Genomic DNA, 19,585 nt, shown 5'->3' on the forward strand with positions numbered 1-19,585 from the left:
CATGTCCATCTGCATTTGAATCTCTCCCGCATCTCCATGCCTGCAGCCCTGCGGAGGAGCCGCCAGCCCTGCCCTGGAGGCGGCGGGGCGGGTCGGTCCCGGCCGGGCGGGAGGCGGCCCCGGGGCGGGGATGCACCGGGCCGGCTCGCCCAGCAGAGGGGCCCGCGAGCCCTACTTAACCGGAGCGGGGGCCGGCCGTGTGCTCGCTGCGCCCGCAGCATGGCCCTGGCGATCAACAGCCGCGTGCAGGGTAAGGTCGGGCCGGGCTGGGGCCGGGCATGGGCATGGGCATGGGCATGGGGCCGGGGGCGCTGCCCCGCGCTAACGTGTGTCCGCTCCGTGCAGGGGGGAAAGCCTTCGGGCTGCTCCGGGCGCGGCAGCAGGGCCGGCTGGAGGAGATCAACAAGGTAGGAGCCGCGGGGGAGCCGGGCGGCGGGGTAGGGCTGGGGAAACTGAGGCACGGGGCTAGCGGGGCCACTCATTCAAGGGGGAGAGGAGTGGGGGAGCGGGTAGGGCTGGGGAAACTGAGGCACGGGGCCGGGGGAGCCACCCATCCAGGAGGGGGAGTGGGAGAGTAGCCGGGGTTGCAGGGGAGGGTTGGGGGAACTGAGGCAGGGAGCCGGCAGGGTTGTTTATCCAAGGGAGGGGATGGGGGAGGCTTTTCCTGGGGTGCGGGGAGGTTGGGAATAGCAAGCCACTTACCTGGTTGGGGGGAGCAGGGCAGCCTTGCTCAAGGTGGTAGGGCTGAGTTAGGAGGTGACTGCTGGGGAAACTGAGGCACGGAGCCAGCGGAGCCACTCATCCAAGCGGGGGAATGGAGAAGCTCTTCCTTTAGCTGCTCCCCTGTTACAGCCAGAAAGCCTGGAGCCCTGGCTGGGACTGTGAAGCCATCACCTCCCCCTCCCACTTGGCTGCCAGACTCGAGTTTGGGGAGCTGTGGCTCTGCTTCGTTGCTCACACAGGGTGGGTGTTGCAGGGTGGGGGGCAGAGGGTCCCCAAAGCAGAGGGGTTGGTGGAAAGAGCCATCCTAGTGCTGGCTGCATGGCTGCACAGAGCAGCCGCCCCTTGGGTGCCCACAGAGCCACAGGGTCCCTTGTGCAGCCCGGGCAGGGCTCGGCTGCTAATTGGAGAGGCCCCCGGATGGGCTGGCAGGACACTAGGAACAAGCAGCCAGGCCTGTCCTAACTCTTGGCTCTTGGGGCCATTGGCTGGAGTCCTAGTGCTAGCACAGCAGCTTGCAAGCGCTGGCGGGGTCGCAGAACTGGGTCCAAGGCTCTGTGGAAATGAGCCGCCCACATCCGACAGGACCCATGGAGATAAGCCAGATATCGCCCTCTGTCCCCCCTGCCAGCTCCACTGGGACTTCCAGCAGGTGCAGCATCCCCTGGGGCATGCAGGGTGCTCCCCATGCCTGTCATGCCCACCCCCCAGGGCTGTGCTATGGAGGGAGGGCTGGGCTGGCATATGGCCACAAGGAAAAGGAGCTGGCATGGGATGGGGCAGCTGGTCTGGTGCTGGGGGGAGCCAGTGGGGCAGGAGATCTGTTTTGTACCCCAAGGTGTTGGCGCTTCCCTGTGCCCCTCTGGGCACAGGAGACTCTCCTGGGTGCTGGCCTTTCAGGTGACTGAAAGATTAGGCCTGTCTTATTAAGGGGCATTCAATAGCCAGGTGTGAGAATTAGAAGAGACCAAGGGTCTTTCTGTCCTTGATTTAACCAGTGCAGTCTGTGGCCAGTATTAGTAGCACAGCGATGCTCCCTGAGGCTCTGCCTTGAAAGAGCAATGAGGTGGGCTCCATGCCTACACCTGCCTCCAGGTCCCCTGGAGGGGCAGAGTGGCTGTGGGGGGCAGGCGGTGGCAGCCCAGGGGGGCAGGTGGAGCCATCTTCCAGCGGAGGGTGTTGGATCTTCCCTGGGCAGGGAGCTCTTCCTTCGCTCCCGAGGCCCTGGAGCTCGGAAATCAGCGGGGAGTGGGATTTACTTGTGCTCGTGAGAGGGAGCATTGTGCACCGGTGGTTGCTGAGTGGCCAGCTGCCATAACGGTCCCCTCGGGAGCGCGCCGGGGGAAGAATGGGGGCTATTGTTCTGTGGGAAGGGCTTTCAGCTCTCGCTCTGATCTGTGTGGAGCTGCTTTGATTTCCTCTCCCCGGAGTGCGGAGTTTCTGCTGGTCGCAAGCGCTGACTTTGTGCTTTCGTCCTTCTGATCGGTGGGGTGGGGTTGGGACGGGTGCAGGACGGCCTACGGAGCTCGGCAGGGGGGCGGAGGGAAAGACAGCACACCCAGGATTAGAGAGCAAAGGTGCGGTGGGGTTAAACACTCCTTACGCAGGTCAAATGAGGTCCCTTTTGCTGGGGTATTAGCAAGCAGGCTTCTGGCTGGATGGAGAATCCTTCTCATGTCCTGGAGATTAGGCTGTAAGATCCCCCAAGCTGTGATCAGAAGAGGGGAGGGAGAAAGAGAGAGGGGGGGTGGAAAATCCTATGCTCTCTGTAGCAGAGATGGCAGGGGTCCTTGCCTAGGCATTGGAAGGGTGAGTTGTGCCACGTGGCTTTGGACCGCCCCAGCAGGTGCATTGCAAAGTCTCTTCAGCCTGAGTGGAGAAACTGAGGCACAGAGGGTGAGTGAGTTACCCATACCCAGTGCCCCAGGCCAGCCTTTGCCCTACCTGCTGTGTCCATAATCTGCATCCAACCCACTCTTCTTCGTGGGCTTGAGTGAGATCAGTCAAGACCTTTGTCCTGGGATGGATTGACCTGGGACTTCTCAGTTCAAGTCCTCCCCCTCTGGTCTGCAGATGACAGAGCTTAGTGGGAGCCCTTTGCTGAGGATAGATGGGGACAGTGTGTGACATGAGGGCAGTGTGGGTGTGATACTAAGAGGTCTTTGCCTGCAGGTACTGAGGGGTTGGGGCTGGGAAACAGCCCTGAGCAACAAACCCTCTACTGCTTGCTCTCCCCACTCTCCTGCTTGCCCTGTCTCTGGGTTTCCCCTCTCTTCTCCATGTGGGTGACTTGTTTTTGCTTTCTAATCTGTGCAGCTGTGCAACTGCAGAGACTTGAACCTGCCCCAAACCTCCCAAGGGCAGCATAGCTGACATACCAGGACACAGATGACATGGCTGGGAGCGGGTCGGGGCCTTATATGGGAAAGAGGCTTTCTCACACTTTCTGAAGGGACTTTGCAAAATCCCCAAAGCAGTCAAAGATCCACGAGGCGGTTTCTTGGGGGCACCTATTGCCGCTCCCTTCCTGCAGGCTTGCCTGCCTTCCCCTGTGCCCTTGACCGCTCGGTACACTTGGTCCCCTCTGGATGGACTCCGCTCTACCTGGCTGGTGTCCCGTGCAGAGATCTCTCCCTGTGGTGATTAGGATCTCTGGCTCAAAGCCGCTCTCTGCCTCTGAAGGGCATTTGGGACTCTCCCCTTTCCAATACATGTCTCAGGATGAAAGGACTTCTTTCTGCCATCTACTCCCATTACAGGCTGGTAATGGGGCACTGAACTTTTTGCCTTGGGTCTAGTCCAATGCAGATGGGGTAGTGGCCAGGATTTTACCTCTGGCCCGTGGAAAAGAAATTCTTGACCCCTCTTCCAGGGGTTGGTTCTTTCCCAAATACCCTCAGGTGAATTCAGTTCCCTTCCCACTGGCAGTCTCATCTGGAGGCTCAAGAAGTCAGGATAGCTGAGCCTCCTGCTGAAACAGTTCTCTGCCGAGCAAGGGATCTGAATGGGCTGGGGTGGAGGGAGGGTTGGCTGATGCTGTTCAGGTTGTGTTAGAGGTAGAGGGGGCTTGTGGGACCTGCAGGCCATTGGTAGCTCTGCATAGACCGCATGCACATGCAGCTCCACTGGAGAGTGGACCAGGAATGCTAGACAAGCAGCTGTGCCCCAGAGCTAGTGCTGCAGCCAAGGGCTGTCGGAGTGAGCTGCCCACTGGAGCGGGGCTGGGATTCCTCTGGGATGTTGCGAACGGTTGGTTATGGAGCCATGTGAGTGTCCTGGAGCAGCCCAGGAGAGTCACAGGCTGCAGCACATGCCTCCACTGTCCCTGCCTTGCATGGGGAAAGCTCTCGTCCACCCAACCCTCCTTCCAGCAGTGCTTCCTCTTGTATGCAGTTCATGTTCCCCCTGGGCTGGGGCAGGAAGGGATGTGTTGTCCCTCCTGGCTGCCACCTTTACTGGGTGAAACCTCCACCCCCTGCTCCTACTCAGTGTGGGAGCCTGAGGTCTCTGACTCCATTCTGGCTCGTCTGCTCCCTCCTTGAGGGTGACTGTAGGCAGGTCACGGCTGCCAGGGTTGTTTATGCCAGTAACAACCCTCCTGAGCTGCCTCGCAGCACAGGATCACTTGGCAGACTTCAGGTCTGCCATTGTATACCACAAGCCCATCAGATCACTGCCGGGTGGTATGTTGCCCTCCGCTACTGCATGTAGTTGTTGTGCTGCTGGAGCCTCTGGAGAGATGCAAAGCCAAGGGCATGACCGCTTGCAGACTTGGAAGTCCCCTGGTTCCCTACATAAGAGGAGAATCTCAGGCTTGGCATCGTGGCTGCTTTGCCTGAGGTTAATGGCTTTCAGCCTCCCAGGAGCCCTACTGCTGGGCTCCAGCGCTCAGTTTGGTTGGACTGGGAAAGTGCTTGCCCATTGTGTTGGACTGGAAAGCGATAGCCTTGGGGAGAGATAACGATCAAGGTCTGTGGAGCTGCCTTGGCTCACTGGGAGCTGCTGTGTTGTTTGCACCAGGTATTCCAGTCTTTCTCCAGCCTGCAGCATTGCAAACAGATACTCGGGAAACACTGATTGGTATCAGGCAGTGTGCGTTGAACACGGGCGTTGCTATCGCTCCCCTTGAAGCAGCTGTCCAATTTGGTCGCCCTTTCTAGACAGAGAGGGGATGGACTATGGGTTACTATGCTGTCTCTGTCTGAACTGTGTTCACGTTACAGTCGTATCGCCTGCCTCAGTTTCCCTAGCTAACTTGTACAGGGGGAAAGAAGGGGTTAAGGGATACTGAAGCCAGCACTGTGACTTGAAGGCCTCTCTTAGAGCAGAGATTCTGCTTCAAACTTTTTTTCTTATTGCATACCCTCTTCCAGATTTATCAGCTGCCTGTGTACCCCTACCAGCACGTTTTATATTTTAACCCCTTAAATGCCAATTATTATAATGAAAATGAAGTCCACCTTTATACAATTTCTCTTGCGTACCCCCCAGAGATGTCGTGCGTACCCCCAGAGGTACGCGTACCATAGTTTAGACACCCTGGTACTAGAGCATTTGAATAGCCATGTACTGGGGAGGTGCCACCCAGGGGGTTTCCAGGGGAGATAAGCAGCAGGGAGAAGAAGGGTCAGTGAGGAGTGGGGGCTTGGAAACAAAACTGGGAGCCAGTTATTCTGAAGGGCTCTGGAGGCTGCTTTGCAGTAGGGGGAAGGGATCAGGAGCTCAGTTGAGGCCTTTAGAAGGTGCTTAGCTTTCCCTTGGCCCTTTCCCCAGCCAGCCTGGCCACAGCCTGGCAGGATTGTATTTGTAGGGGTCTAGGACACGTATAACATCTCCAGGCTAGAGATGACCTGCAGCAGCAGATACCCCCAGTGCTGCGGGCTGAGACTTGGAGCCACCCAAGATATCCAAACCCCATGTGCCTGTTTGATTGCTGCTCACGCAGCTGGCAGTGTTGCAGTACTTGGGGAGGAAAAAGGCTCTTCCCCCAGTAGCAGCGCCTGGGCATACTGCTCCCAGAGACAAGCCTGTGTTTGCAACACGTGCGTGCCGCGTGCAGCCGCTGCTGGTCCAAATCCCTCGGAGGGTCCTTATCCGGTACTAGCAAAACATGAGCACAGCAGATGTCAGTGACTTCTTCAGGGAAAAATGTGGTGTTTGCTGCCCAAGATGCACCAAAGCCATCTGATTCCTTTGAGTTCCTCGGAGCTGGATGGGTGCAGGGGGCTGGAAGGGAAAGAAAACCCCTGTGGTGTGCAGCTGCAGGGCGTGGGCTGTCAGCGGCATGTGATGGGCAATGCTGCATGGGTTCAGCTCTGTCCTTGCCTTGGGTTTCTTGGGCACAGAGAAAAAATCCAAAAACAAAAAAACCCAACAAAACAACAAACCAGTCCAGCTTGGATCCAGCCCTGTGCTAGCAGTGGGGGCTGGAGATGGCTGAGCACGGTGGACACGGGGCCTCTACACTGTGAGAGGTAGTGGGGGAAGGGAGCTCTCTCCTGCATCTGATGCATAATCTTTCTCTTGGCGTGGGCACAAACTGTGGTAGTGTGAACTCTCAGAGTGGAGAGCACACCATCTGCACCCCGTCCTGCATCCGGGAGTTTAAAAGCTTGGAGACCACTGTGTCCGTCGCAAGGGACCGAAGCCATCCCTATGCAGAGCGTGTATATCAAAGCCTCCTAGACTTCAGAACCAAGATGAGGGTTTGAGACCCCTTGCATTTACCTCCCAGACTCCACTGGGCTATTGGCAGAATATTATCTTCTATATCACTGTGCAGCACCCCTGCCCCCAGAACTAGCCCTGTTGCAGTTCACAAGAGGAAGGTTGTTGCCAGAAGGAAATCCCCAGCCCCTGTGAAGCATTTCTGCTCACATTGAGATCCTAGCTGCTGGGTGTATTTGGAGGGTGGGTGGGAGGTTGGCCCTGTGTAGGACTCTGGGATAATAAAAAACAAGCATGGCTTTTTGGCAGTCTGGTGGAGGCGCGTGCATGCACACACACCCCTCTCTGCCTTCTTGGAGATTGGATGGGCTTTGTCTCGTGGGCCTTAACCTTTGGGAACTGTTTGTCCTCCACCCCCCTCAGGAATTCCTGTGCGACCCAAAGTTCAGCGATGAAGAGGATCTGGAGGAGAAGCTTGCCGTGTTTAAAGGTGAGACTTTCCCCCCCTTGCAGCTGTATTCCCTGTGCCAAGTACAGCTTCTCTCCCAGCAGCTGGATCCAGCCAGACTGTGCAACTTGCTACCAGAAGAGATAAGTGACTGAGCCGAGATTAAAAGCAACCTCCTCTCATTCAGCGCTAAACAAAACTCCTCTGTGGCGCTTAGTTTTCCCACAATGAGACTTCAGACGCCCCCTCAAGCGTTCCCTCCCTCCCACACGACTGGGGAACAATAGCACTTCTCTGAAGGTATGTCGGCATGCAGCCACAGCCCCGTCTTCTGTCCCCGAGGCAGCTTCAGTGCTAGCGATGGCTGTATGCTTTGTGGGAAGGGGTGCAAAACCCTCCCCAGGGCTTTGCGTGTTAGGTGCTTGGGAGAGGGTGTGCAGAGGCTTCCACTACAGCATCAGCAAGTTTCTCACTTTGGGATCACTGCGTCTGTGCCACACCGCTGGGATCTGAGCGCCCCTAAATTACCAGACCTTTGGGTCAGCCCCCCTGTCCCGGTTTTTCCCTAGTGCACAAATCACACCGCTCTGTTGCTCCAGGGCCCACCTCTGCTTGGCCAGCCTGGGGCGGATGCAGGGGATGTGCCTTGTTAGTCCTCATCAGCACATTCCTGGCTTATCAGCAGCTCTGGGGGGTTGATTTGGGCCCGGCGAAGTGCTGGAGGGGATGAAGAGAGAAGCAGGCACAAGGCTGGGACCTGGGGCGGGGGGGTGTCTGCCAGGCTCGGGCCTCCGGTTCCCATTATGCCTTTATCAGCCAACACCGCCTCTGCCCTTGGGAGCTCCGGGAAATCGTGCCCTCTGTGTCATGCTCCTCTGAGGCATCCAGCCCTCGCCAGCTCCTAACCAAATAAAGCCTAGCTGACTGCAGCCCCAGGGACAGCTGCCTGACCCTGCTTCCATTCCAGGCACTGGCTGCTCCTTCCACCTCTTCCTTCGGCTTTGAAACAGGCCCTGAGGATGCTGACTGGGACTTTTTTTCTGAGGGAACTGGATGCGGATGTCCTCAGGGGCTCCCTCTCCCTTCCCTGCAGCCTGCCTGCTTTCTCATGTCTTTGCTGAACCCCTGGATAACTTTCCTTTGACCTGGGCACCCTTCAAACATTGCATTTTGGAGCCCCCTGTAACAAGAGCCTTCGGCATCTTCCCCGCCCCCTCTCCTGCATCGGGCTGGCTGGCTCACCCGCCTGCCTTGCTGGTGTCCTGCTTTGCACTGCCAGCACCTCCTCTGGCTCTGCCAACAATCAGCCCATTGTGCCTCTCGCCCCCCCCCCCCCCCCGCTCCCGCCAAACCAGAGCGCGCAGAACCAGCATTTGTGTAAATGCACCGGAGGCACAAGGGCAGGATTTCACCTCATTGAATCTCCACAGCATGGGATGAAAGGGGAACGCGGTCGTGTGAGCTCCGGCTCGGAGAGCGGTGGGATAAAGCCACCTCTGTTTTCTGCGCTTCTGTTCAACAGCATCCGAGGAGAAAGGAGAGTGTGTGCACACAGCATGTGACACGCATGCAGGGGCTGGGATGCGTGGCCCCGATGCTGCAGCTGGGACCAGTCGTTTAGCCTTTACTGGCTCCCCCAGAAGCTGCTGCTGTGTTCCCTTCCCCCCTGAGCCTGCATGCCAGTGGCCAGCTGTTGCCTTGGGGGTACAGCTGCTGCAGCCAGGGACTGACAAACAGCTTGTTGAATCAAAGCGTGAATCAAGGAGGAAACGTGGCTCTAGCACCTTAACCTTGGTTACTTAGGTTTGGGCAGCAGGCTGCTATCTCTCTGTTGCTAGCGGCACTAGGAGTTGTGCTGAAGAGCAATTATCCTGGAACAGTTCTGCGGAAGGAATTCCCGGAGGCCCATTCCTGATGCTTTATAACACGGATGGAGGAAGAGAAGTGATCTCTTCACTATAGTGCCCCTCACCTTGGCTTCTGGGCATTTCACAGAGCTGAGGGGCAGAGGAATCGGGCTTTTTCCAGGTCATAATGCTCTGCTGAGTCCATGTTGGCAAAGGACAACGATCCCCAGAAATGGCTCTTCAGTTCAGAGCAAGTTGAAGCACAGCAGTGACCCAGATGTTCTGGGACTCATGCTTTGCTTTGCAATGGCAAGGTGTGATAACAGGTAGGCCAATGCCATCCTGCACACCACAGCAGCTTGAAATATGCTGGCCGAGAGTCCAGATTCTTGTGTCCAGAACATTTTCTCTCCAAAATACTCTTAGCACTTGGCCGGACAGCGTCTTGGATACATGTGGCTACAGTGCACATTCACAAAAGCCAGCTCATTGTAGAGTACTAAACAGTATCTGTGGTGTGTTTAATACCCAACTCCAGCTGCAGCCCAGGCCAGGACTGTCCTGATGCCTTAGAGATGTGAGAGGCTGCAGTTTCCTCCCTCTTCTTGGCTCCCCAGCCAGTCCTGGCACGCTCTCTTGCCTTGCTGTTGAAACAGTTCCTAGCTAGAAAGCATCACTGAAGTGACTGGTGACTAGTTAGCTGGCAGCTTTGTTTGAATCTCCAAGTTTGTGGGCCAGTAAAACTGCCCTGAATGATATAACCTCCTGCATTCCCTGTATTACCAAACCCAGCTTCCAAAGGCGATTGTGGAAACCAGAGCAGCCAAATAAAGCCCTAAGAGGGTCCTTGAACACAGTGGGGAAGGCAACCCTTCAGTACACCCAGTTCATGCTTGCATTTGATTGCTAATGAGGGGGTGGGTTCCCTGGGCTGTATGGCATGTATGTGGCTCCTACTAGCACTAATGAGCTTTCTGCCATCCCACCAGGTGACCCTTTCAGCTCTGAATGGGAGGCTAGGGCACTAATTGGCACCTCTGACCTGGCATTTGGCCTAATTGGTTTTTGGCCCATTGAAGGGGCTTTTTGTAGCTGCAGAGCCGCTTTGAGACCCCGGGTCCTGGTTTAATTGAGGAACCACTTGCCCAGTTCTCCATTGTGTCCTACGTGATTGTCGGGATAGTCTCTGGCCTGGCGAATGATGTGACTGCACTAGTAATATGGAGAAAGCTTTAGGAGGTCCATGCCAAAGCTCTACTTTCAAAATGATGTTAGTGTGGAACCATTTGAGGATCTAATAATGGAGCTGCGTAATGGCTGCTAACCCTCTGCGTCCGCTCTAAGCACTAGGGCGAATAGCCCTCCGAAGAGAGAGTGCTATCCCTTTAAGGACCACTAAGCCTCAAAGAGGTGATGAATTATTCATGGCATGCCCTCTTGCCTATCCCTTTGAATTCCTGGAGGATGCACAATAGAGAAGTGCCCATTCTGGATTCTAGCTCCTCAGAAACTGGAACTAGCCCACAGGGAAAACCCAGCCCTGTTACTTGTGTAATTGGCAGTCTACCTACGTCTGTTGGTCTCCTACCCATAACCTTTGCATGTCCTCATACATATCCCTAACTTGATCTGCTCCTCCACTGTGCTGCGTCTGCCACACAGAGGGGCACCCCAGCAAAGGATTTCTCAAGTCAGCGAGAGCTCATGGATGCTGGGTTGTTTTAAAAGGCTGGACATTTCCAGGGCTTGAGAGCTCTGCCTGTGAATGCTGCAGGTGGCGGTGGTGCTGGGCATGTCTCCTGTTTGGGCTCAGTGCCTCGACTGAGGTCATAGCCCCTGGTGCTAGGTGCTGGACATAGACTTGCTAAGGCAATCCTTCCCCAGGGAGCTTGCAGCTTCAATGGAGGGCATGGCCAGCAGCTTGAGAGAAGAGAGAGGTGGTCCTGACCCAAATGCAAAACCCAGGTCTGAGCCAGGAGGAGAACCAGCATCCCCCCTTCCACCAGACCATACTACCTCTCGCTTTTTCCCTATGGGCAGAGTGCAGCAATTGGCCAGACACCCATGGCCAAGCGTTTTGTCTTTTGAGAAGACATCTGTGTTGTTCCCTTCAAGGGAGGTGTGTGGGATCGGGCTACATGGGCAAGTGCCTTGTTACAGCCTGACTTTTATATACACTCTTTGGCGTATCCTCTTGGTGATCTGGTCCCTGTGCCCAGCCATGAAGCAGCATCCCCCATTGCAGCTCCATGGTGGCACTTTGTCCTGTCCAGCTGATCTCAGTATTGCCCTCTTTCCCCTTCCTGCTGTTCCCCCAGGGCAGCGCTGTCCTACCAGGCTAAGCAAGCCAAGCTTTCTCCATCCCTGTGAGCGTCCTAGTAGCTGTTCTCTTGAAGCTGCTGTGACCTGCTAACTTGCTTCTGTGTGTCTCTCTTCCAGAGAAGTACATGGAGTTTGACCTGAATAACCAAGGCGAGATTGGTGAGTGACTCCTGGAGGGACACTCTGTTGGTAGGCTAGAAGGGGGCAGCCATCAGGGGCTGACTAGGACTGCAAATCCCTTACCTGGGCTCTTCAGGGTCCCTTCTCAGTTGTGGCTCCCAGTCCTGGTCTCTGGCACAATGTTAGAGAGCCTTTCCTCTGCTTTTTGGCCCTATAGAGCATGCTGTCCCTGCACATCCACTGTCTGTCTTTTGTGTCTTTGCTGCTTCAAACTCTAGACATCTCTTAAGATCTTGGTTTCAAGCTTCATTTCTCTTTCTCCTGGGTCTCTGCTTCACTCCTGCTCTTCCTCTCTGTTCTGGGATCTGCTCTTTTCCCCCTTGCCCCTCTTTCTCCCAAAGGCCCTCTCCTGCCCAGCAGTATTGAGAAGAGCCAGAAGCCAAGTTTGCTGCTCAGATTAACCTGCAGCCTCAGGGTACAAAGCTGTACGAAACACCAAGGCTTTGTGATGGTTATTGAAAATCCAAGCTGGTGCATTGGGTAGTAGGACAGGGCTCCCTTCTGAGGGGCAGAATGACCTGGAAGGAGAAGATCAGAGGATGAATTGGTCCCCGGTTCTGTTGGTAGTAGGTGGCTTCGGGCTTTGTGAGGAAGGATATGACCCAGTTCTGGTACAGGTATCATGGCTTTTACTGAGTGGTAGCCTCACAACTAGTCTTCTCACAAAAAGAGAAGAGGCTGGCCCACAGGGTCGGGATCCAGGCTTCCCCATGCTCCATTGTTGGTGTGCTGCGCTTTGCTTTGGGTAGCCAGCCCCGCCAAGGCAGAGAGGTGGTCATCCTGCATCTCCTGTGAGCCAGAGCCTCCCGGCCCCTGTCGTCTGATCCAACACATACTTGGGAGGCTGGAGAAGGGGACCTGGCTTTGAACCCTGCTGCTGTTTACGGGGAGGGAAGGAGGCTGCGGCTCATTGTTCTCACTTGAACAATCCTAAGGAAATGACCTCAGGCCCTGCCAATGCAGGAGGGGTTCAGGGCTGGCTCCAAGGGGCCTGTTTGCTTCTTGTTTGGCCTCTAAAACATTGGTGCTGCTTTTCCCCGTCCCCACCCCTTTCCTACACTGATGTTTGGCAGCACTGGACTAGCTAGACAGGGGGAAGCTTTTCTAAGAGGTCCTGTTGCCCTTTGCTCCAGGAACCAACCTTGAGCATGTCTGTGACACTCTTCATCCCCAGATCTCAAACCCGATGCTTAAATGTGACCATACAGAACCAACTGCTCTGGGTTCCCATGTCCCTAGGCCCATGGCTCCCTTTGCCATCACATTCATGAGGCAGAGGCATATCCTGATATTAGATTTCACGGCTGGAGACAAGGAAGCACGGCCATCACGGTTTCTCTTCTGTGAGGCAGCAAGCCCCGACGGAGTTGGAAATAGGCTCTTGGGGGGCGGCTGGTCCCCTGCTGTGCATCCGGGATACGGCACAAGCTGCAGCCCAAGAAGAGGGGGCTGCAACTGTGCCTTCATCACCTGCACTGCCCAAGTGGGGTTTCTGCATGGGCCAGTCTCTCCCCTTACCCCTTTCCCCCACATAACTAATTGTCCTAATTCTCAGATGCCCAGCCTGAGCTGCCTGACAGACTCCGGCATGGCATAGTCTGTGTAATGGCATATACAGTGTGCCTGCTTCCACTCTGCAGCGGCTTACATTGTATTTGCCAGGAGATCCTCTTCCTCCTCCACCTAGGCCAATTATACCACTCTTGTCTTTCAGAACAGTGTCTGAGGGCTAGGACAGGAGTGAGCATCCATGGCCTCTTTGTCTAGCTCCTAACGACCATGCTGTTGATTGCCAGGAGTAGCAGTTAGGGTGAATGGGTTCCCACTCCATGTGTGCTGCACCCCAGGAGGCTGTCAGGAGAGCCCTCAGTGTGGTGTTGGGGGTGCACCTCAGGTGCTCCATGTCTGGCAGGCTTATTGCTCATTAGCACAAGACCTCCTTTCTGGGGTGTAGCATGCTTAGCTCTCCCTAGTGTGGCCCTTGGATGGTGCCAGCATGTCCAGAAAGGCCCTGTCTCCCAGGGGTTGACCCCTGTTGAGCACTGCTGCCCTCTTCCCCACAGCACTGACCCTCTGGCTCTCCCTCTCTCAGACCTGATGTCGGTCAAAAGGATGATGGAGAAGCTGGGGGCGCCAAAGACGCACTTGGAGCTGAAGAAGATGATCTCAGAAGTGACAGGCGGGGTGAGCGAAACCATCTCCTACCAGGACTTCGTCAACGTGATGCTGGGCAAGCGGTCCGCCGTCCTCAAACTGTGAGTGTGCAGCGGGGTGAGGGAGGATGCACGGGTCGCTGGGAGCTGAGCTTCGGGCATCGAGCCTGGTGCAGACACTAGCTGCTCTGCCTGGGAGAGTGGGGAGGGAGAGGCAAAGATGGAGCGAGAACCTGGCTGCCTTGGATGGGCTGGAACAGGGACAAGACCCTGGAGGGCACTTCACAAAGGGAGCTGGTACCCATTTGGAGCTAGGGCTCACTCCACGGGGTGCTTGGAGGATGGGGCACAAGGCTGAAGTATTCTGGCTTTGAGGTCCCTGCTCCATTCAAGCCACCTTCCCAAGCTGACCGTGGCTGGCTCCAGGAGGACGGCCATCCTTGGTCTGATGTTCCCTCGCGCTGCTGGACAGGCATGGCAGAGATGCTTGCTGTGTTGGGAGAGGTCTGCTCCCACATGGTCATGGCAGGGTTAAAGCATGCAGCATACCTGCATGTGCGGGACTCTGAGCAGCCCATCCTTGCTATGGGCTGCCTTCCCAGAGCCCAAGCAAGCGGAGCACGAAGCGGGCTCCCTTGCCGTGGCTCCTGTATGTGCAAGATACGGACAGTGTTGCCAAGGAACTAGCATTTCCTTTCCAGCTCCTGCCTCCAGCTGCTTTCAACCCAAACTGTTTTGGGGGCTAAAGGGTTAGTGCTGCATCTCCACCTCTCCCCCAGCTCCTCTGTGTGAATGGCTCTTGGCATCAGAGCTCCTTTCCATTTTCTCCCTCCTCCTGGGTATTTCTGGGGTTGGGGGAGAGCAGGGTTTCCCCTCCCTGAATAACGCACTCCTCTTCTCACTCCTTGGGCTGTGTCCAGAATCCCACCTCGTTTCATCCCTGCCTTGTGCTGCCGTTTCCTCTTCCCTTGGCATCCCAGGGGCTGGCAGGGGAATGTGAGAGTGGGTGAGGGGAAGGGGAGGCACTTCTACTGCGGTATGAGCCCTCAGTACCAGCCTCCCACGGCTCCTTGTGCCCTCCTGACAGGGCTATGAAAGCCCTGCTCTAACAAATGGCTGCTGGGCCCCAGCTTGGCTGCTGAGTGCAGTGGGATGGGTCTGCTGGCTCCTTCCCAGCCCTGCTAATGTCTCTTTTCTTTTCCTGCATTTCGTGGCCACCAGCTAAGCTTAGTCCCGTTCTTGTCTTTCAGTGCAATGGGTATGTGGGTCCTTTCCTTCGCTCCCCTTGCCTGTTCCCTGGGGGCACAGCCCATGTAACTGGCCACCCCTGGGCCTGTAGAAACATTGTCCCTTAACCCGCTGGGTATTTCAAGGCAGCGAAAACCTTTCCAAGTCTCCTTCAATGCCTTTGTGTGAATGTGTCAGTGAACGAGGTTTCCAGGTGTCCTTGTCCCAGGGATGGATTTGTTCCTGCTTTCCTGTGTATCTTCCCTAAACCCCAGCAGTGGGGCTTGTCCTTGGCCATCTACTTTCTCCATGGAAGCAAGCCGGTCTCAGGCCTGTTCATCACCTCCCATCTTCAGCCCCACTGCTGAATAGGCCGAGAGGATGGGTCCCTTTTCAGCACATGCACAAACAGGCATGCCATTGTCCTCCAGCTGGGTTTAAGTTTCCACCGAGCCCCAGCTGAAACAAAAGCTGCAGAGCCAAGGTGGCAGCTGGCTGTAGTGGTGCCGCTCCAGTTCTTGGGAAGGAAGTGGCAATGGTGGGAAAACATTCTGGAGTCGTTCAGTCACTGCCCCGTGCCACCGGCTGCTGTTCCTCCTCCGTGCCTGGCGCACGGCTACAGCGGCTGCTCATTCTTGCTTTCAAATCTAAGTGCACAATTTGCAGCAGCGGCTGTTTTGGTTCAACAAACCAGATGCCAATGGTTTGTCTCTGCCCACGCAAAGCGCTCTAGATATGCAGTGTATTTGCACAGAATTTCAGAAGCAACCCCCTGAAATGAACCTGCAGGTCCCCGGCACTGGGGGCTGAGGAGCACGTGAGTAACTTTTGCAAACTTTGCATTGAAGTTGGGATTTTGGAGGCTCCTTTAGAAACTGCAAAGCTGGATGTGGTGGCAGTACTGCCCTCTGGCGCTGATTTGAGGAAGTAGCATATATAATAATTTTTTTTTTCCGAAATGCTAAATGCATCACTGGTGATGAGGCTATAACTTACTGTTCTGCCCTCCTACAGAGCCTGGCATATGAGGATCTCCAATACTTGGCTAAGTTTAATGCACAGTGGGCACATCTACACATGAATATTAATGTGAAGCAAAATAACTCCGGAGCTTATTGCTCTAGGTGTGCTGTTTGCCCATGTGCTTGGGACCACAGCATGTTGAGCAGCCCTGGCTGGCAAGGGGCCCCAAGGGTTAGCCTGCCAACCCGGGGCAGCTTTCCCCAGCTCAGCGTGCTGTGGAGGAGACTGGCTGGGGCACAAAGGTGCTCCAGAGCGGGGCTACGTGGCAGGCAGCCCCTGCACTGAAGCAACCTCATGCCTCAGCCAGCCCGGTAAGCATCTGCACATGTGCTGCTGCAGAGTGAAAAACTCTGCAGCAGAATAGTACCTGTATTTACAAGTATTGTCCTGCTGTGGAGTAAATTAGTTTACTCCAGCCTAATAGGGGTGCATGTGTAGATGCGCAACGTTTACTGCGCAGCTAATCAGCGTACTGCACAGTAAGTGTCTCATGTAGACGTGCCCAGCAGTAGCGTGCGTATGCTGTATGGACCCTCCCTATTTTACACGTAGGGAAACAGATGCATGGAAAAGTGAAGTGAGTTTTTTAACAGCTGAGCTGAAGATACGACCCAGGAGCCCTGACTCGGTGGTTTTGGATTCCCAGATTTCCTCACACGAGAGGAAGGCATCGTTATGTTTGTTTTGGGGTCGTTTTTTTTTTAAGCTGAAGCTGTAGACTTTGACCATGAGGCAAAGACAACCCAATTTTCTTACTTCCCACTCTTGCTTATCTCTTTCAGAGTCATGATGTTTGAAGGAAAAGCCAATGAAAACAATCCAAAGCCTTCTGGCCCACCTCCAGAGAGGGATATTGCCAGCCTTCCCTGACAGCGATCAGCTGGAAAAGCAGAACGTGTCAGCACCACGCTGCTTGGTTGGGCTGTCACGAAGGTTACCTGTCTGTTACTCTTACTTTGGACAGTCTTAGGTGTAAACTAATCTGCCTTAGAGGAACAACAAGGGAAGCCCAGGGACCCCCTCCAGTCTGGACATAGCCACCTCTCCGCTGCATCCTCAGCCAGTCTCTTCTGCTAGAGAAGCTGTAGTAAAGGCATACCGTGAAACCAAAAAAACCCCCAACCTCACTTATCAGTTGAGAAATTGGTGATCGCTTCCCAGGGTCATTGGCCTGGATCTCTCAGCTGGAAGGAGGGGCTGCTCTCTTTCTATCAGGTGGGTCCTTCACTGGGGTGAATTGAATGCTGAATCTCTGCCTGCTCCTCACATGGCTTTGCTGCCAGAGATTGCTAGGGCACCCCAGCAGCAGCTGCCGCATGGACACCGGGAGTTAAGTGCCTTCTGAAGTTCACCCTGCAGCTCCCATCTTCAGATGGGTTCCTGCCCCCTTCCCCTAAACCAGCAGTTTGCCAGCCAAAATGCCTCTCACACCTCCCACATCCTGTACCAAGTCTCCAGGAGGAAAACTGGGAAGAGGGAGGTCTGCATGAGATGTGCAGGGGGACAACTTCTGGACACTAGCTGCTGGGAGAAGGGCTGGTAGGTGAGGATTATCACAGCTTGGAGGGCTGGGAAGGAAGCGGTGCAACTCCCCTGCATATTGAGCAATAGCTCTTTAGTGTCTGCTCCTGGGACTGATCCCAGACGGTCCCAGCCAAGGGCTCACTGAATCAGCAGTGCTCCTCTCTGTCCCTATTCAGTCATGCTTGCTCTTCCCCAACCAACACAGACCCCAATTTTGACATCCAGCCTCCCTGCCTCTCTTGGCATCCGCTCTTAGGGAGTCTCCTGTTGATAAATGATCCCAAACCTTGGTGCTGACTGCCGTGGTCAGGCTATGAAGGCTACGGCAGGGCTTGATGAGAAATGAGGGGGTCTGACTGGATACTTTTGTCTTTCTGTCTGTATAGAAGTAGCTATGGTAAGACTAGGGAGGAGAAACCGGAGAACCCTGAGAGCCCCTAAGGCACAGGCCTCTTGTGGGTGTTATAGCAATTGATTGCAAATTAGGAAATGCATGGTGGTGGGTATTGGGGAGCTTGTAATCTTAATGTGTTGTGAAGGATTGCTCATTGGAAGTGAAGCACTGGCTTTAATCAATGCCACCCATCAAGCTAGCTGTCCCCATGAAACAGAGAAACTCTCCAAACCACGTGTTTCAGGATGCATTGGCTCTGGGATTGAGCTGGGCTAGATCCTTGGATGTTTAGGAGCCTGGAGAGGCCTTTCCTGCTGGCTGAATCAAGGTGCAAACCCATAAGTTTCTAGATCTGCTAAAATGTCTGGCTGAAATTGGAGCATAATAGAAGCTTAAAACCTGCAGGACAGGGGAAGTCCTCCCCACATTAAGGCAAACTAAAGTCTCAGTGACTTCCACCTATATTAAGCCTGCTGAATGTGTAGGATTAAGCTTGGAGTGTGCTCTGCAAGCTGCTGGCAGGAATACACCACTGCTCTTTCTTCATACAGAAACTACAAAAGGAGCTACTTGACATGTCAAGGCATTTCTGGGTGGCTATAAGCTGAAGCTCATGCCAGAAGTGAGATAATGGGAAGAGTTGCCCCCAGATAGCAATTTTGCTGGCTGCTGACTGAAGGATGTAGACACGAATGTTGAATCTGTGAAGAAGCCGCAGAGCCAAACAAGTTTCTTGGTGGGCCCCTCTTTGCCCGGGGTGGATGCACTCGTGTGAGCCTGATGTCTCTGGAGACGATTCTACTAAGTCAACTGTTGGTTGCAAAAGGTGTTGCTGCTTCTGTCTATTGAGTTTTTAAAGGTAGACTTCCTAATATATTGGGTTTTCTAGGAGGCTCCTTGTAATGTGAATAAGCAGCTGGCCTCTGAAGTTTGGTCGTTTCCCTCGCTGCCAGTGGCCAGTTAGTTCAGTTCCATAACATCAAATCTAAATTGGCTGTTCTCTCTCACCTGAAATCTCAAGGGGCGGTGGGAAAACCAGCCCAGCTAGTCTTGCTTTGGACATTCACAGAAAACGCTGGGGATGTCCTACAGCTGCAGGAGAAAGTGAGATCAGAGGAGTCCAGTCTGAGCCCCTCGAATCCATCCAGCCTTGCTGTGGGGGAGTTTACTTTCTTTATACAGGTGGCCTCTGAACTTCTGGGATCCTACAAACAAATGCTTTTGTTTAAATGTATTACAATGGGACCATTCTCATGAGTGAAATTCAGCACATTGGAAAGGTTGTCTTGGCAGAGCTGGGACCTTTCGAGGGCAGGGAAGGACTCGTCTGATGCCAGTGTAGCTGGGACCATGCTCTGATCATTCGGGACACTGATGCGATCATTGCTTTCTATGTAAACTCTTGGAATCTGGTTGTTTGCTGCTGGGGTTTAACTGCTTACTCTGTTTCTTCTTTTATGTTCTTGGCAGCTTTTAACTTTTGTGGTTTTTAAATCCTTGTATAAATAAAAAGTCCAAATAATTGTAACTTGACTAGACATCTTGCTCCTTCCAAGGGCTGTATTTTTTTTTATGTCTTGCTATCATCTTTGTATGAAAACTTTGGAATTGTGACAGGGGGAGAGACTGCAGATGGGGGTGGCACAACTCTGCTTGTCCAGGTGGAAAAATAAACCTTCTGAAACAACTTGAAGCTTCGGCATGTCCTGTTCTTGTTTGAACCAGGGTAAAACCGAGTTCTAACCCCCACCATGTACTGACAGGAGGGTTTTGCCTACCTTCTGCCAACTCATTTTGGACCCATGCTTGTGTCCTGGGTTACAAACAGGAGGTGGAAATCCTAAATCAAAGCACATCTGTCTGAAACGCTTCTGTTACCACTACTTGTTTTCCACTGCAGGAGCAAGAAGACGTCTCGTTAGGTATGACCCCTGCCTCTACCCTGCCCCTAAGGAATAAGGGCAAAAGAAAAGTCCTTCCAGCCTAATGCAAATCACCAAAGCAGGGCCCAGGAGATGTGGGGCAGGTTTCTCAGCTGCACAGCTGCCCTTGTGCCCCAGCATGGGCAGGAGAAACAAGT

At 54.4% G+C, this 19,585-nt stretch overlaps 1 protein-coding gene across 1 annotated transcript; it reads left to right on the plus strand.

Annotated features, from left to right (window-relative positions):
* The first annotated feature begins 145 nt into the window (after positions 1 to 145).
* Positions 146 to 19,192, plus strand: AIF1L (allograft inflammatory factor 1 like). The gene is made up of 6 exons (XM_006259994.4): positions 146 to 250; positions 346 to 407; positions 6,811 to 6,877; positions 11,122 to 11,163; positions 13,277 to 13,439; positions 16,370 to 19,192. Exons 1-6 carry the CDS (start codon positions 220 to 222, stop codon positions 16,455 to 16,457), a joined length of 453 nt encoding a protein of 150 aa, XP_006260056.1. The 5' UTR covers positions 146 to 219; the 3' UTR covers positions 16,458 to 19,192.
* The last annotated feature ends 393 nt before the right edge of the window (positions 19,193 to 19,585 follow it).

The sequence above is a fragment of the Alligator mississippiensis genome, chromosome 12, assembly GCF_030867095.1.
Source record: "Alligator mississippiensis isolate rAllMis1 chromosome 12, rAllMis1, whole genome shotgun sequence".
In the NCBI taxonomy this organism is placed as follows: domain Eukaryota; kingdom Metazoa; phylum Chordata; order Crocodylia; family Alligatoridae; genus Alligator; species Alligator mississippiensis.

What these genes read in the sequence shown, in the direction of transcription:
- AIF1L (XM_006259994.4), top strand. Translation starts at nt 220, where the DNA reads ATGGCCCTGGCGATCAACAGCCGCGTGCAGG. An exon ending in GGCTGGAGGAGATCAACAAG is followed by an intron (nt 408 to 6,810) that starts GTAGGAGCCGCG and finishes CACCCCCCTCAG; the next exon opens with GAATTCCTGTGCGACCCAAA. An exon ending in GAATAACCAAGGCGAGATTG is followed by an intron (nt 11,164 to 13,276) that starts GTGAGTGACTCC and finishes TCCCTCTCTCAG; the next exon opens with ACCTGATGTCGGTCAAAAGG.